At 51.8% G+C, this 15543-nt stretch overlaps 1 protein-coding gene across 3 annotated transcripts in view; it reads left to right on the forward strand.

Moving 5' to 3' along the window:
- ANO2 (anoctamin 2) overlaps window positions 1–15543 on the forward strand; it is a 324700-nt gene that overhangs the window by 92222 nt on the left and 216935 nt on the right. For all 3 annotated transcript variants that reach the window (XM_021690626.1, XM_044915480.1, XM_021690625.1), the window contains 3 exons: window positions 2179–2234; window positions 3359–3400; window positions 10171–10235. In XM_021690626.1, coding sequence (XP_021546301.1) covers window positions 2179–2234; window positions 3359–3400; window positions 10171–10235 — 163 coding nt within the window. The remainder of the gene's footprint in view (window positions 1–2178; window positions 2235–3358; window positions 3401–10170; window positions 10236–15543) is intronic.

Below are 15543 nucleotides of genomic sequence, written 5' to 3' on the forward strand. Positions count from 1 at the left end.
CTTCAGCCTCAATCTGCATCGACAGCCCTTTTGGAGCTTCGAGCCACCCCCACCCCCTCTCCTGACTCAGGACTCCTCCCCTTGATTATTGTAGGCTTCGCATTGCTGTGGTTATGGCTCTTGAACCGATTAATGACGCTCAAAGTGAAATTGTAGTCTTGTGAGTAAGACAGAGCTGCAGCTCGTTCAGCCCCTGGGCACCCTTCCCCCATCCACACTCCCTTTACCTACCCTCTGCTCCCCCCACCCCCCAAAGTTATTTCAGAGGGTTTATGTTCATGCTAAGGAGGAAACTTAAAATCAGGAAAGGACTGGCCCCTTGGTGATGCTGCCGCTCTCAGCTCACTGGAAGAGTGGTCACTTCTGAGAGCGCCCCCTGCAGTCTCCCGAGGGCCTCTGCTTCCACGTGGGGCCCACAGCTGGTCTTCCTGGCATCCCGTGCCCTAGAAATGAGGCAAAGAGGGTCAGGCTTTGAGGAAGAGGAGGCCGTTGAGGAGAGAGGATTGTTTGAGAGCCTCTGCGGTCTCTGTATGTGGGTGGGGTATCGCTTGGGAAGGGGAGGTGGAAAATGTCTAGATTTGTTAACCATCATTGTTGTTTATCCAGAGCCGTGCAAATGCAGATTACTTAGCATTAGTACATGGTACATGTTTCCTTCCAAAACCAATTTTCTTTCTTCTCATCTCACGACTGTCTACAGTCTCTCTGGAAAGAATGGTTCAGGGTAGAAAGCGTGTTTGAGACAGGGGAAATCACCGTGTTCCAGAGCTCACCCCTTCTCCTCCCTCTTCGTGATTACATATGCATCCTTGCATGGTAGGGTCCTCAGTACTGGGGGTTGGCGGGATATAATGTCTCCCATATGGGAGCCAGTGACCCAGGACAGACTATCCTGAGTCAGAACATACAGACCATTTTATAGTCTCTGAATAAAACTGTAAATGAAACGAGTAAACAACACTGCTTCTGTGCTGGGCAGAAAGTTCTCTGTTGTGACTATGCTGGAGTTATAGGGACAGAGTCATTTACTCATTTAGCATATATTTAGTAGGGTCTGCTATGTGCATGTGGTGTGAAATACTGTTGGGATTAAAACATGAATCTCGTGTGGTTTTCAAACTTTGTGGCCTCAAGAACCCTTTGCACTTTTTTTTAAAGATTTTATTTATTTATTTGGCAGAGAGACAGACACAGCGAGAGAGGGGACACAAGCAGGGGGAGTGGGAGAGGGAGAAGCAGGCTTCCCGTGGAGCAGGGAGCCCAATGCGGGGCTCGATCCCAGCACCATGGGATCACGACTTGAGCTGAAGGCAGACGCTCAATGACTGAGCCACCCAGGCGCCCCCACTTTGCACTTTTAAAAATTGAGAGTATCCAAAGGACTTTTGTTTAGGTGGGTTATCTCAGTCAATATTTATTGTATTAGAAGTTAGCACTAAGAAAATTTTAAAGCACAAGGATACACAAGCACACATTCCATTAACTGTCGGGGGGATGATCCCATCCCAGTCACAAAACCCCACTCTGTAGTCATGAGAGAATAGGAGGGAAGAAGCAAATAATGTCCTAGTGCTATATTATAAAATTAGTTTTGACCTTGTGAACCTCCTGAAGGGGTCATGGGGATGCCCAGGGTTCCCCAGACCACATTTTGAGAACCGCTGCCCTGGGGCACCCTACCACAGGGAGCTAATGGTCCAGGCAGACCAGCCATGGGCAGGGATAAACACTGCTCTGGGAAGGAACAGGGAGGCGCCAGAGATGAGTTCCGATACTGTGCCGTGGGATGCTCTGACATATAACCATATGGATCCTAATGATAATAACTTGTAGTCATTCCTGCACTGTCACTGAACACAGGTAGTGTCACCTGATGGCCGCGGCGGTGGCGGTGGCGGAGAGTCTGCAGTGTTCTGGGGGGGATGAGGACTGGGGGGCACGTGAGGTTTCAGAGAGCACATTTGATCCTGGAACATAACTTTGCATGTGGGAAACACAGATATTCTCATGCTAAGAACTGAAGCTCCACAGAAACTTCTAGATTGGGGGTGACGGAGGAGGAGCACACAGCGAACCTCAGCTGGGAGGTGGTGGGGGGTAACGTTTCCTGACAGACAGAGGTGAAGTCGAGAAACCCCTGGCCTACAGTTACCTTTTCCATCTCCCCTTCTTCCACAGGCATTAACTCTCTGATAGCAAACAATATCTACGAGGCTGCCTACCCTCTTCATGACGTGAGTATCGTTTCCGCTGCGCGCTCCGCACGGTCTTCAAACAGTTGCGCACCACAGGTGACACAGCGGAATGCACGCGGGCGGGGCAGGAGGGGGTCAAGCCGCTCGCTCACATACCTGGGCTGACCGTGGCCCCCTCAGGGTCGACGGGAATCTCCTCCGAGGCGACGGTCTCTCCGGGCATTGCCCCCGTGGCCAGCTGGTTTGGGTGCGAGCGGTTTTGGGAGGTGGTGTGAGAAGGCAGATGGGGCGTGCGAGGGTTTGAAGGGAGGAGGCGGTGGGGAAGGTGGGTGGGTGGCGGTGGAAGGAGGCTCGAAGGCCCAGGTATGGTCAGACCCCGAAACGACCGAAAATGATCCTTTGTACGTGATCGTTTTGTGTGGGTGTGAAATCCCTCATCCTTAACAGGCAAGTACATAGTATCAGGTCTCTTAAAATAGATTTGGACACTTTTGAAGCAAATCTCTCAGAATTCCTTATACTCTTGTTTGGTTAAGCAGAGAAAACAAGACAGACTGTAAGTAAAGCTTCCCCCGATGGGGGGTCGTGTTAGAAACAGGGCAGCGACCTTCTTCAAGACGCTTCACGAAGAACTTAACTGGCCCATGAACGAAATGCCCTCTCTTGGCGGCATTGCTCCCTGGCCGGTCACTTCCTTCGCGTGTGTCACACGGTTATGCCAAACGAGGCTGCGGAGCGGGGGGCTCCCTGAGGGCCCAAAGGAATTTCCAGATGACAATCTCTGCCCACCAATAGCTTTGCCATGGGCATATATGATGTTGTGGACAGTGGACGGGTCAGGGCCGGGGGGAGTGTGCCGTGGCGCAGGGTGATTCCAGACGGTATGCCAGGCACGCGCTCCACCATTGCCTTTGCTCTGAGGAGGCTGATCGTGGACGCGTCGGAGGGGAGCATCTTCGTGTGCGAAGCTGTCCACAGGAAACACTGCAAGTGTTGCTGCCTCACAACACGGAATATTGGCTCCTTACCAGGGCACGCTTTTGACTTTCCTCAAAAGGGGAATGAGAGAAAGGGAGGACGCCAGAGAATAGAAAAGAAACTCCTTTCTCTGGTTTTGATAATTCCCTTGGCTTGAGGCAGCAGCACTCCTTTCTCTCTTACAGGGTGAATACGACAGCCCAGGGGATGACACGAATGACAGAAAGGTAAGCCGGCCCTGGGCCGCACGCAGCGCTGGGGCGCGGGGGACTGTGGGTGGGTGTGGAACTAGCCCCGCACGTCCTGAACGTTCTGTTTACCCGCTTAAGTATTTTTCAGCAGTTCTTCCACAGCTCCCTGCCCTGCAGGGGTTGGAACCGTGGGGGCCATTTCTGGTCATCAACATGACAGCGTGTGTCCAGGGGTGCTACGGGCATTTAGCGCCTGGAGGGCCAGCAGTGCTCACCATCCTGAGGTGCATCCTGCAGTCCCACCCCCGATGACTGGGGGGCCTCAACTGAGAAACACTGAGAGTCCAAATTCCGTAATTTCTAGGTGGGGAGACTGAGACACAGAAGGAGTGAGCACCTTGCCCACGGTGACATTGCCACAGGGAACAGAGTGGAGGCTTGGAACACCTCTGACTCCCAGAGCCAGTGTCCCTGTTAAAAATGTATTATTATCCATGCCATGGTGGCTTTTTGCAGGGGTGGGGGTCATCTTTAACTTATTCTTCTTACCCTGGAGGCAGACAAGTGGGGGATAGCCATTCCCAAATTAGAGCTGAGAAACCTGAGGGAGGGAGGCTCAGTTGTGCTGTGTTAATCAGAGGTTACAGTTAGGGGAGGGAAAACATCCCTTTGGAAGGACCCCTCCTGTGCCAGTCACAGCACCTGCCTGTGCTGCTCTCTCCCGGCCCTTCATCCAGATCCCCGTTCTTCTGCATGGGTGCACCACCCTCCCCTGCCATGACATGGCACTCTAAGGACCACCCGCCTCTTTATAGTGGGGACTGCCCCATCTGGCTGTCAACCCCCTCATGCCATCCTCCCACCCAGCTTCCCCCAGCCATCAGCAACTCTGGCGAGCAGAGGAGGGAGGGCAGGGGCGGGAGGGCTGAGGAATTGAAGCCCGAGGAGCGCCCCCCTCCCTCCCTGCCCTAGCTCTGTTGTCTGGAAAATTATTCATCCCCCAAGTTGCCTTTTGAGCAGCCTTCTTTTTATCCTGCCTATTAGTCCCTGTTATGAAGTGTTAAGTATTAAAAACATAAAAGGTCTTTTCCAGAAATACTGCTGTGATTGCTTACACATGTCCCCTCTCTGCCTGCCCAGGGAATCTGCTGTAGTATTGCGATGTCTTAACCTCATCTGTTTTCTATCTGATGCTAATAGTCTCAGTGTTTAATTTCCTGAAAAGTCCCGGATCAGAGTTAAAGGAAAAGGAGGAAGCGTTTCTCCTCACATCTCACCTAGCTCACCCCAACCGTTTTCTGTCCTCCCACTTTCTCATTTCATGTTCCTCCCCTTTAAAGAGTGATCACCACCACTGCCCACCTAAGAATCCTCCTGCTGAGTGGGTGGTGACCCCAGCCCGGTGAGGTGGAGCACTTTATAGGAACATTCCAGAGACCAGGAACACACAGTACCTCCTGGGAGAAATCAGCCAGACCTCTGTTATCTGCGCAGAGGCAGAGGGAAGCAAATTATAGACCATCTGAAATATATGTTTGTCTTTGGAATGATGTTGCGTTATTATTAACAACACAATCTTGTAACAAAAATTTTTCCTTTCAGGAAATGTTTTGCTTAGGCCAATAGAATTATTCCCACTGCACAGCAGAACTGGCAGAATGGGTAGAAGCTGGGAGTTAGGGAGAGACCAGCTCAGATGGAGCATCACCTTGGTGGATGTTTCCCAAAGTTGATGTCAAAAGGCAGACAGTTACCTTTGAAAGACAGGAGGCCCCTTTCTTGTGTCTTTGCCTTGAGTTTGCTGGCCAGTCCTTATTTTCCTCTGCCAGGGTCATGGTTAGGGAACTAGGCTTTGCTGGGATGGGGATAAGAGAATCCATGAGAGAGGAAAAGGTTTTTTTTTTCTGTCCATTTGGGTTGGAAAACTGATTCCCAACAAGGTGAGGAGATGGTTCCAATGGCTGTAAATGATTGTCGAGTCAGGACAAAAGCCCTGGTGTCCAAAGGCCAGCCAGCCTTGGATAGCCAGGTACTCAGCGTCTTGTGTATGGCAAGGGGAATTCTCAGCACCGCGCTGGCTTTGTTCCTGCAGTTTCAGTGGTATATGGGTGGGGCCTAAAAGGAACCTCAAGAAGAAAGAGTCCAAACCTCTGAATACGTGCAGCATATTGATTCATTTTAATTGAATTATAATAGTCTAGTGTTCTTGGAGAGGGCTGCAAGAAGGATTTTGGTTGGGTGCCAGGGAGAATCCTTGCATCTGTTGCTGGAGGGCGTGGAGAAGGGTTGGGAGCTGCAGTGGTATCCCCCCTCTGGGGGCCTGTAGAGGTGACTTGCAAGGGCATCCCAAGCTGCCCGTCCTGCTCGTACCTGGATGTCCTCCTTTACTCTTCCCTGCAATTCGTGCCTGTTCCCCTGATCTCCCTGAGGCCCAGGCTCCTCACAGGCAGATCCCAGGAAAGCCCTGAGACCCCTGAGAATACAATCTTCTTCCCTTCCAGCTCGCCTAGTGCAGTTGTGCAGCCTCAGTGACTCAGCTCCAGCTAGGGGCTGGAAGTCTCTCCCCGTTCCTGGAGGGTAATTAACAAGATGCACCCTGACTCTGGAGAAGAGGGCTTTTCCGCCTCTCTAGAAAGCAGGGCAGCAGGAAGAGGGAGCAACGTGGGTGTGGATGGGTTGTTACGTCGCTGCCAGTGGCCACTTAATTCCACGTTAGCCAGACCTGTCTGGTTTTCTCAAGCTTCCCAGGGAAGTGACCGTAAGCATCTTCGGAGGGCTGCCCAAGCCCCGCCAGCTCCCTGCAGCTTCCTCACCCACGTACAGGGGAGCCTAAGGCACATCACTGGACTGCGATTCTCTTTAGCAGTTTTTAAACCCTGGGTCTTGGATTTTGCAGCTTTTGCAGATGATTGTCTTCTCTAGTGGACGGTTATAAAGTGACCCCATGAAAAGGTGTGTGAAGAGAGTCACTTCTGTTTTTCTGACCAGAAAGGTACTTTGGTCCTGGGTTTCACTTGAGGATTGATTTTCCCCTCCTGCACTCATTTTGCTAATAGAGGAGGCCTAGAGAGTTGAAGTGACTTGCCAACAGTTCAAACAGGTCATTGGAGGATCTGGGAGTAGGATTCCCTTCTCTCCCATTCAGTTTGCCCTGTCCCATCACCAGCTCTCAGTTGGCTGCATTGCCATCTTTCTTCCTGTTAGGAGGTCTCACTCTCTGAGGAGCCTGAGGCCTTTGGGAGAGCTGGGAGTCTCAAACATCTTGCCATTCTCTGGCATTGCAAATGGTTTTAACAGTTGGGTTCCTTTATGGTTTCATGAAATACTTAAACCCACTGACCCACTGTCAAATGTGACCCCCAGGGAGCCGACTGGCTGCTTGAATGTTCTGATCCATCAGGCTGGGTAGTCCCTGTGGATCGTGGCTTCCTGCCGTAGAGGTTTGGGGTCAGGCTGGCATGTCTGGAACCATATCCAGGGCCTCTGATATAAGGCACTGTCCATTAAGAGGGAGCTGCAGACCTTCCCTAATCTATTCGCAGGCTTGGCCAGTCATGATGAAGACATTGGTGTAGTTCTGAGGGAGAAGGTGGATTTGCTAAAAGCTGCATTAGAAGGATCTAGACACTGCCCATTTAAAGAGATTGTTACAAGATACTGTGGATGTCTTCCTGCACTTTACTCCACCATACTAATCCCCATGGGGCAGAGACTCCGGAGCATGCCTCCTTCCACCCTGACTGCTAATCTGTTCTGGGACCCTGCAGCCTGGGCTTTAGCATGACCCACTTGTCTCTGAGTATGTGTGAGTGAACATTTGTAGAGAGGGGGAAGGGTCTACAGTGCTCCCCACCCCTGCAGGGAGGCATGAGCCGGCCTGGGCAGAGCCCCGTGGGCATTCGACCCTAACTGCTGTGTCACTCCCAGGTTTGGTGCTCCCTTGCAGGAGCAGCCCGGCTGCACTGAGCTCGTACAGCTCTCTTGGCTCATCTTCATCCATATCCACAAACTGAATCTAGCTTTGTGCTCAGAGGGCAGTACACTAAGGAAGGGACCTCCAGAGGTTTCTTGATCCCAGCAGGGGGTAAGGCTGGTGAGCATGGCTCTCAGTTTGGGGTGGAGCCAACTGTGCCATCCGGGTTCTTGGAGCACATTTAGCTTTTCCCTGAAGGGCAGTGGCAGATGGGTGCTCTCAGGCTCAGGTTTTGGCTTGATACGTGACTTGGAGAGGAATCCGCTCTGGAGGTCAGAGCCCGGGAGGCAGGCAGTGCCAACCCACAGCCCTCAGGAGAGTCCTTGCCCGTACCTCCTGACGCATGCTGGCCTCCCTTAGGGCCACAAATGATGTCACTGTGACAGCCAGGTGCTGGTGAGTGCAGGGATCACACTAGCGGAGGGAATAAAGACCCAGGGCAGTAGAAGCACCTGAGGTGAAGGGGAGGAGGAGATCTAATGAGAACAGTAAGATTTGGTTAGGAGCCACCTGCCTGTTAGGAGCGGCATCTGAACTCGCGGACTCACATCCTCCTCTGCCAGTCAGGCTCGGAGTAACCCCTTTGTTTGTGCCTGGGTTTCCTCCTTTGCATGTGGTGCTCATGGTGGTGGCAGTTTGCTCTGTCAGGGTCCGTGAGGTTTCGCGTTCTGTTTTGCCATTGTTGGGAGAGACTATGACCATAAAGGTCTAAACCCATTAAGGAGGAATGCCAGTTCTTATGTCAGTTTATGAAAAAACCATGTCTTTAAAGGGTCTTAGGTGAAAAGGGTGGCCTCCTGCTGTTCAACTGGATATCCAAAATACCTAGTTAGGGCAGGTTCTCCTGGACAGAATTCCTCGTGAATTCCATGTGATGTGTAAGGAGAATAGAGAACATAACAAGATAGCCAGTGTCTGGCAAACTTGTCAAGTCTAGACATATAATTTGATTACATGCTAATATCTCTTCAGCGTGGATATCTAGAGGATGTCTAATTACTTCATTTACTTGGGGATAATCTGTGAAGCTGGCTGGCCAGGTGTTTGAAACTGAAATGCCCCAGGAGTGACACCTAGGTTTTGTCCACATGCTAGCCCTGCTAAAATTGCTGTGCAGACATCACAAGATGGCACGCCTTGATGTGGGTGCATCATTTCCTTCCTCAGTGTTCCACTCAGGTGTTGCCCCCACACTGCCACGGAAACAACTCTTGTCAAGGTCATGAGTGACCTTAAAGTCACCGAATCTGGAGGTCACTTCTCCATTCCCACCTGACCTGACCCATGAGCAGTGTTTGCCACAGCGGGGCATTTTCTTCTTTTTGAAACCAGTTGTCCCTGAGCTTCCGGGACACCACACGTATCTAGCCCTCTACATCGCTCGCGGCTCTTCCATCTCCTTTGCTGCTCATCATCTCCTTGGTCTCTGAAGGTCGCCGCACCGGGGCCCCACTGTCACACCTCTTCTTTACCTACTTCCTCTCCCTCAGTGGTTGCATCCATAGCTTAGTGACCTCATAGATCATCTCCTGTCAGGCACCTCCCAAATTTACATCTTCTTTGTAAATTTAGGAGGTGGACGCTCCTTTGAAATCCAGATGTTTGCATCCAGTTGCTTACTCAGTAGCCCCACGGGGATGCCTCCAGGGCACCTCAAATTGGCACATCCCAAAGTGAACTCCTGGTCCTATCCTTCCCCACCTGCTCTTCCACAGCGCATGGAGTCACCATTTACTGAGCGCCTCAGGAGAGGTTCTCCATCCCACCCCACATCCAATCCAACACTAAATCCTACGCTACCTTTAAAACATAAGTGGAACCACCCACTTCTCATTGCTCCCCCCACTGCCTCTGTGGTGAAGGCCGCCTCCATCTGTCCTGGACAGTTACAGAGCCCCCTGCTCCTATGCTAGCCCTCTGTCTCTTCTCCACACGGGGGCTGGTGTGAGCGATCTGCAGGCCAAGCCGGATCATCTCTCCTCACTGCTGCACATCTCCCCCTGGCTTCCTTCAGAGTGCAAAGGTTTTAGCATGGCCTGCAAGCCCCCAAGTGATCTGCCACCTCAGTACCTTCTGATGTTATCTCTGATGATTCGCCTCATGCTCACACTGCCCCAGCCACACGGCTTCCCTGTTTTCCCCAGGACATACCACATGCACTTTCCTCAGGGCATTTGCACAGGAAGAGTGTTCTTCTGCTGGGTGCACTCCCTCACTTCCTTCAGGTCTCAGCGCAAATGTCACCTCGGAGAGGCCTTCCCTTGCCATCTGTCTGAAATAGCACTTCCCCCACTCCCCTGTCCTTCGTGTTCTACTCTCTTGCCTTGATTTAGCTTTCTGCATGACATTTATAAATCTTGGATGTTGACATGTTTCTGTCTCCACACATCAGGGTGTAAGCTCTATGGCAGAAATGACTTTCGTTTACAGCTGTGTCCAGTGTCTGGCACATAGTAGATGCTCAGTAAACACTTGTTTATGAGTGAATGAAGGGACACCAGGCTCATTTTGCTGGACTAAGCAAAGCAAGGGAGTGAAGAAGGTGGGGTTATGGTGGTTATGATTGGGAGGTGCAGCAGGCGCTGGCCTGGAGTGTGATGAAGGTCACCTTTATTATGTGGGGAAGGGAAGTCAGCCTCTGTAGCCTCCCACCTTTGGAGACCTTCCTTGTGGATGTCTTGTAAGAATTTTCCTAGAAGCTGGGCTTTGGGGATTCCATTTTGACTTGCTAGGGTAGTTGTGGGGGATACAATTCTGACTTGCTAAGGTGAACAAAACAAAAGGTGAATGGTTGCCCCCTCCACTCCTAATCTGTTTCCCTCTTCTTTTTTAGCTGCTGTATCGAGAATGGGCACGCTATGGAGTGTTTTATAAGTTTCAACCTATCGACCTCATCAGGTAAGACGTGAGGGGCACTCTTGGGAGGACCCAAGAGCTGCAGATTCTGAAAGATACCCGTCAACCCTCTTAACCCCTGGCAATCTATTGGCCAAGCAGAGGGACCTGCTTTTCTGAGCTATGATTGTCCTGCTCTATTCTGATGCATGGGGAAGCAGCTCAGGGACAGGGAGGGGGATGGGGTCTGTGTGGGGCAGCAGATAATGTAATGGATACACCATGACTTCCGTCTTGAGGTCTTCAGCACTATGGTGCACTATACTTTCCTTGCCTGCTCTTCTGTGTGTGTGTGTGTGTGTGTGTGTGTGTGTGTGTGTGTGAATGCAGTTATCACTCTTATCTATTGTCCCTTCAGATTTGTCCTGGAGAAGGATGGGGTGAAGCAGATCCTTAGGTTATGCAAAAGTGGCCACGGTGTTGACCAAGAGAAGGGAAGACCTGGCAAATCGCATGAGGAATAAGCTGGCTGGTCTGAGAGGGCATGTCAGCTTTTTATGGTGGGAAGGGAGAAGAGACAGGGTCTTGGAATCCCTCCCTTCAGTGCTGCCCCTCAAATGATGTCTTGGTACCTTGGGAGTTTCCCTAGCTTCTACCGAACATTGGTGAAAGTCCTTTGAGAGAACTTACTAGAATGCTGTAGGTCTGACTAGCCTAAAGTCGGTTGTGGGCTCTAGCAGCTCAGTGGGTTCGTTGAGCCCAGCTTTTTACCCAGTTGGAATGTTGGGAGGTGACACTGTGAGGTGGGAAAGCACTGGGCTGAGAGTGGAGACTGGGCCCACCTCTATGGGCTGTGGCTTCTTTGGGCAAGCCATGTTCTCTCCATGGTCTCCAGGATCCTGGTTATCATAAATTGGGGGAAAAAAAAATGGGAGACTGAACTGAGGGATCTGGGAGGAAATTTGGTAGCACATACTCATTTGGGGAAGATGGGGACTTTTGCCCCATGACTGACATAATGGCCTCACTGCCACACAGTGACTTGTGGCTCTTCAAATGAGCTAATTAATCAGCCAGCAAACACAGAGAGTGTCCCTGGCTAATTGCCCGGGGCTGGGACTGTGAGAGGGGCAGCTGCCAGAAGGATTGTGTCCAGGCGGAGGAACTCTAGCTTCTTCTTGGAAGAAGAGAGCAGCCTGGGGGCCGCAGTTTGGGTAGGTTCACCGCCCACACAGAGATATGACGGCCCTCCCAGGGAACTGGGAGCTTGGTTGGACGTCTCTTGACAGCAGGTGTTTGTTCCAGCTGAAGACCGTTAACTGCAGTGCTGGGGTCACGGAGCAGGGCCACGGGGTGCCTGTGGCTGAGGCTTCCTCACCCTGCGCCTCCCATTCCCAGGCTGCCTTGTATGGAGCATGGGCCACCTAGACTGTTCTCTGGGCCACACCAAGGCTGTTTCCTCCATGCTTGGTGGGCTTTGATCTTTCTCTCTGCATCCCAAGTGGCCTCCCACTCTGTCGCCTGTTTTCTCCAACTACTCATTTGTTTTTTTTTTTAAATATGATTAAAAAATAAGAATTCTCCCTACCAGAGAGCTTTGTCTTTTCCCCAGAGACTTTAGGTGACTGGCCGCCAGCTAAGTGGGAAATGGCTCCAGTGTGCACTCAGTTTTGGCCACCAAAGCAGCCTCACCTGCAGGGGAAGAATTGCCTTTGGAGCAGAGCCCCGCTCTGGGGCCTGGCGGTTCCTGAGGACACAGAGCTCAAATCTGTCTAGACGGGGCATGGTGTGCTGCAGAGTTGGAGGCTGTCCACTGCTCCTCACACATCAGATGGCTCAGGGAGCTCCCATAGCCCCCGGGCGAGGCCAGCGGCTTGGCTGGTTTGGCTGGGAGGGAGGAAGGCTGGAGCCTCAGGCTTCTCTTGGAGGCTGGCTGCAGGGGAAGGGAAGGGGCACTGGGTAGTGTGCATGTGAGGGCGCTAGGGGGCTGTTGTCTACCCAGTGGTATAAGAAACTCTCTGACCTCAAGGAGCTGCTGGAAGGAGAAAGTGACAGTAGTGGGGAGAGAGGGAAGGGCCAGAGGCATGAGGGGCAAGCAGAGTAATAGGTGGGTAAGCAAAGACAGGTAAGCAAGAGCAGGTTGCTGGAGGGTTCATGAAGAGAAGAGAGGGTGCAGGGTGTGGGGAATGGCTACCCAGACTCAGCAGGTGCCACCTGAAACTCACATTACAGTGCCTTCCAAATGGCCCAGCTCACTCTGATTCTGTCAAAGCCACCTCCTTCCTCCTTTCTCACTTCCCACTGCCCCCTCTGATACCAGGTCCTGTGGGTGCTTTTCAGTGCCCTTTCTCTCCAGCTGCTTCTCCATCTTTCCTGCCCCCACCTGTCGGGACACACCCGGCCCGCAGAGCCCACCCCCCACCTGTGGCTGCCTGCCCTGAGCCCTCACTTGGCCCCACACTGTCAGTGCTGTTCCATTGCTACTTACTAATGTGAGCTGTACCCTCTTTGTGCCTCGCATAGACATTGTACCCATATGTCGGTACTGAAAAAGATTGGCAGAAGCAGGGGAATCTTATATAAGTTAGAAATGATAATTTGTACAAAGCTTACAAGAGGTATTCCCACCTATTTCCTTGGACACTCAGCTCCTTATTTTCAGCATGGAGCTTCTGTTCCTCCTGTGGATCCCCAGTGCTCCTCCCTTATGCCAACCATTTGGAACATTCTAAAGCATTGAGCAGTTGAGAACTCAGTGGGGGTGGGAGAACTGTTTGCATTTTGAAATCCCCAAGACTGTCTTTCCCCTTCTATAGGCCTTCAAGCCTAGACTGGCAGTTTGGGGTTCGAGGCTCCTTTCTCAGGTGTTGAAAGTGGACAGAGGGGAGGCAAGACACCCTTCCCTGCACCCCTCACCCCTGTCTCCTGCTGCTGCACCTTCATTCATGCCCAGCAGGCTGCACTGTGAGACTGCTGATGGGTGTCTCCCAGCCCAACAGGGCTCTCCAACCCTGGATCCTAGCTTTGCTCTAGAAAGCTCGGGTGGGGCCTGTAGGCCTGAGCTGACTTTAAGTGTGTGTGTGTGTGTGTGTGTGTGTGTGTGTGTGTGTATAAGCGTTGCCTGGAAAGTTCCCCAGGGAGGCATCCAGCAGGGACGCCACTCACAGTAGCTCTCTCTGGGAACTTGACGCCAGCAGTGCTTGTGCCCTGGCAGAAACACGGCTTGTGACCAAGACAATGGCTGAAATGATGCCTTCGCTGGAAGGAAGTGACTCTTCTGGTCCCTTAGGAGCCATAAGAGGGTCCTCGCAGCCAGAAAAGTAGATTTTTGTCTGCACTGCTCTGGGTTAACTCCCCAACATCCCAGGAGGGAAACAGCCTTTACTGTCTGGGGAGCCTGGGGGTCTGGGGCCTTTTGGATTTATTTGTACAGGTGTGATCCACTATTAGTCAGGGCCATGACCTGTCTTTTCACTAAAATTAATGTCTGCTCACAGGCTGATTTTCTTAGCTGGAAGGTTTTGATATGGATGAGACCAAGCAATAGGCTTTAAGCTGAGTCTGACTGAGCTCCTAACTATGTTGAAACTGATCTACAAAAATTTTATTTTCAGCCCTGGCCACTGCCTGCGTAGGATGGTGTGAGGAAAAGAGGGGTCCAGAAGTCTCCTAAGCTTAGCACGATGGCAGCCCATTGGCTCTGGGGAATTCGCCAAGGGGATGATGCACAGGCAGCCTAGCATTCGCCGTATGGAATCAGGGTTATGGTCTGGAGAGGAGTGATTGATTGGCTCTCCCTCATTCCCACCCCTCTCAGGAATGCCCACTTTGCGAGTGAGGCTTCCTAAAAATCAGGCCCTGGACACGGAACCCATCCATGTGGCAGCTCTGGGATTCTCTTAGCAATGTCCTGGCTTGAAGCCTTCAGATACGAACACTTCCACAGTGACTTGAGAGTGATTTCTACAGGGTCATACCATCTCAGGAGCCTTTGGGCCTCATCTGTGGTGAGACGCGCGGCCCTGTGCCTTGCTTTGCTACGTACACATCTCTGTCATCGTAGAATCCCAGCTCTCTCCAGCCCCGCCTGTGGGGAGCCTGACTGAAGTCCTGGCATCATGGGAGTTGCCTTTCCCTCCTCCTATGCAAGGCAGAGGTCCTTGCCCTTGCCAGGGTTCTCCAGGACAGCCACTAGAAGGCTGTGTGATTTGATTCATCCCTCTTGGTCTCTGGGCCCCACTTCTACCCTCCTGAAATGTGACCCATCCAAATCCCTCCAGAAGGAAGACAGAGGAAGCCACATTCTTTCTTAGGAGGCTTCTCTGCAGGCCAGGCTCAGGAAGGACTGGCCGCAGCTGGTTTGGGGGAGGGAATGGAGAGGAAAAAATGTTGATCAACCCGTGATTAATTATTTCCTGAGCCCTGCTGCCTCCTCCTTGATCCTTCTCTGGGATTTATAAAGGCAGTTCAGTCCAGCGCAGTAAGCATTTACTGATGCTTACAGGGAGCAGTCTCTGTGGTAGGCAGAGACTAGCCAGTCCATCCAGGATCAAACCGGGCCTGCCCGATTCCAGAAACGATGTTTTTTCCCTTGTAGCATGGGGCTGAAGGTGACACAGTGCTTCATCCAGCTGGATGTCAAGGGAGCTGGGTTTCCAGCTCCCTGGTATTAATCTCTGAGGGAAAACTGGTGTGGGCTACTGGTGAGTGGAGCTCACTGGCCATAGTCAACCCATGCTTCACAATGGCGTCGTCGCTAGGAGCATTCCCCTGTGCGTAGCAGGAATGATGGGCCCCTCTCAGCTTGTTGAGCTGGATAGGATCGTTTGTGCCTCTGTTAAGCAGAGAATGCCATGTTTTTGATTTCTCAATTCTATTTTTTATAGTCTTTTTGTTCTGACTTCTTCATGTTGTCAGGTTGTCAGCTATCACTTCTTGCTTTTGGTAACTGATTGGCTCCCTGCATGTCGCCACTGTGCGGCTGGGTCTCAGTTGCAGCTTTTGCAACCAGACACCCCAGCAGGTTGGCACCATGCACCAGGTGAGACGCTTCCGCGGCCCGTCCCGGAGTCTGGCTCCTGTTCAGTGTGGGATTTTGTGGAGGGCCTGCCTTTGTCGTGGGAATGTCTTCTTTTGGTTTCCCAGTGAGAGTGGAATGGTGTTTCTGAAGCTCAGGGGGCCTCAGAGATGGGACCAGAGTAAGTATGACACTGTCAGGTCCCAAGAAACCCAGACTCGCAGAGAATTTTCTTAAAACAGAACTCAGAGTCTGTTAACAACATGAGAATGGGTCTTTATATCAAGTGTTTACTGGATGAAGAGCTTTGTCCTGGAGTTGGTGTCAAAGCTAAAAGAAGGGGGCGGGGGAGCA

Source organism: Neomonachus schauinslandi, chromosome 5, assembly GCF_002201575.2.
Source record: "Neomonachus schauinslandi chromosome 5, ASM220157v2, whole genome shotgun sequence".
Lineage (NCBI taxonomy): Eukaryota > Metazoa > Chordata > Mammalia > Carnivora > Phocidae > Neomonachus > Neomonachus schauinslandi.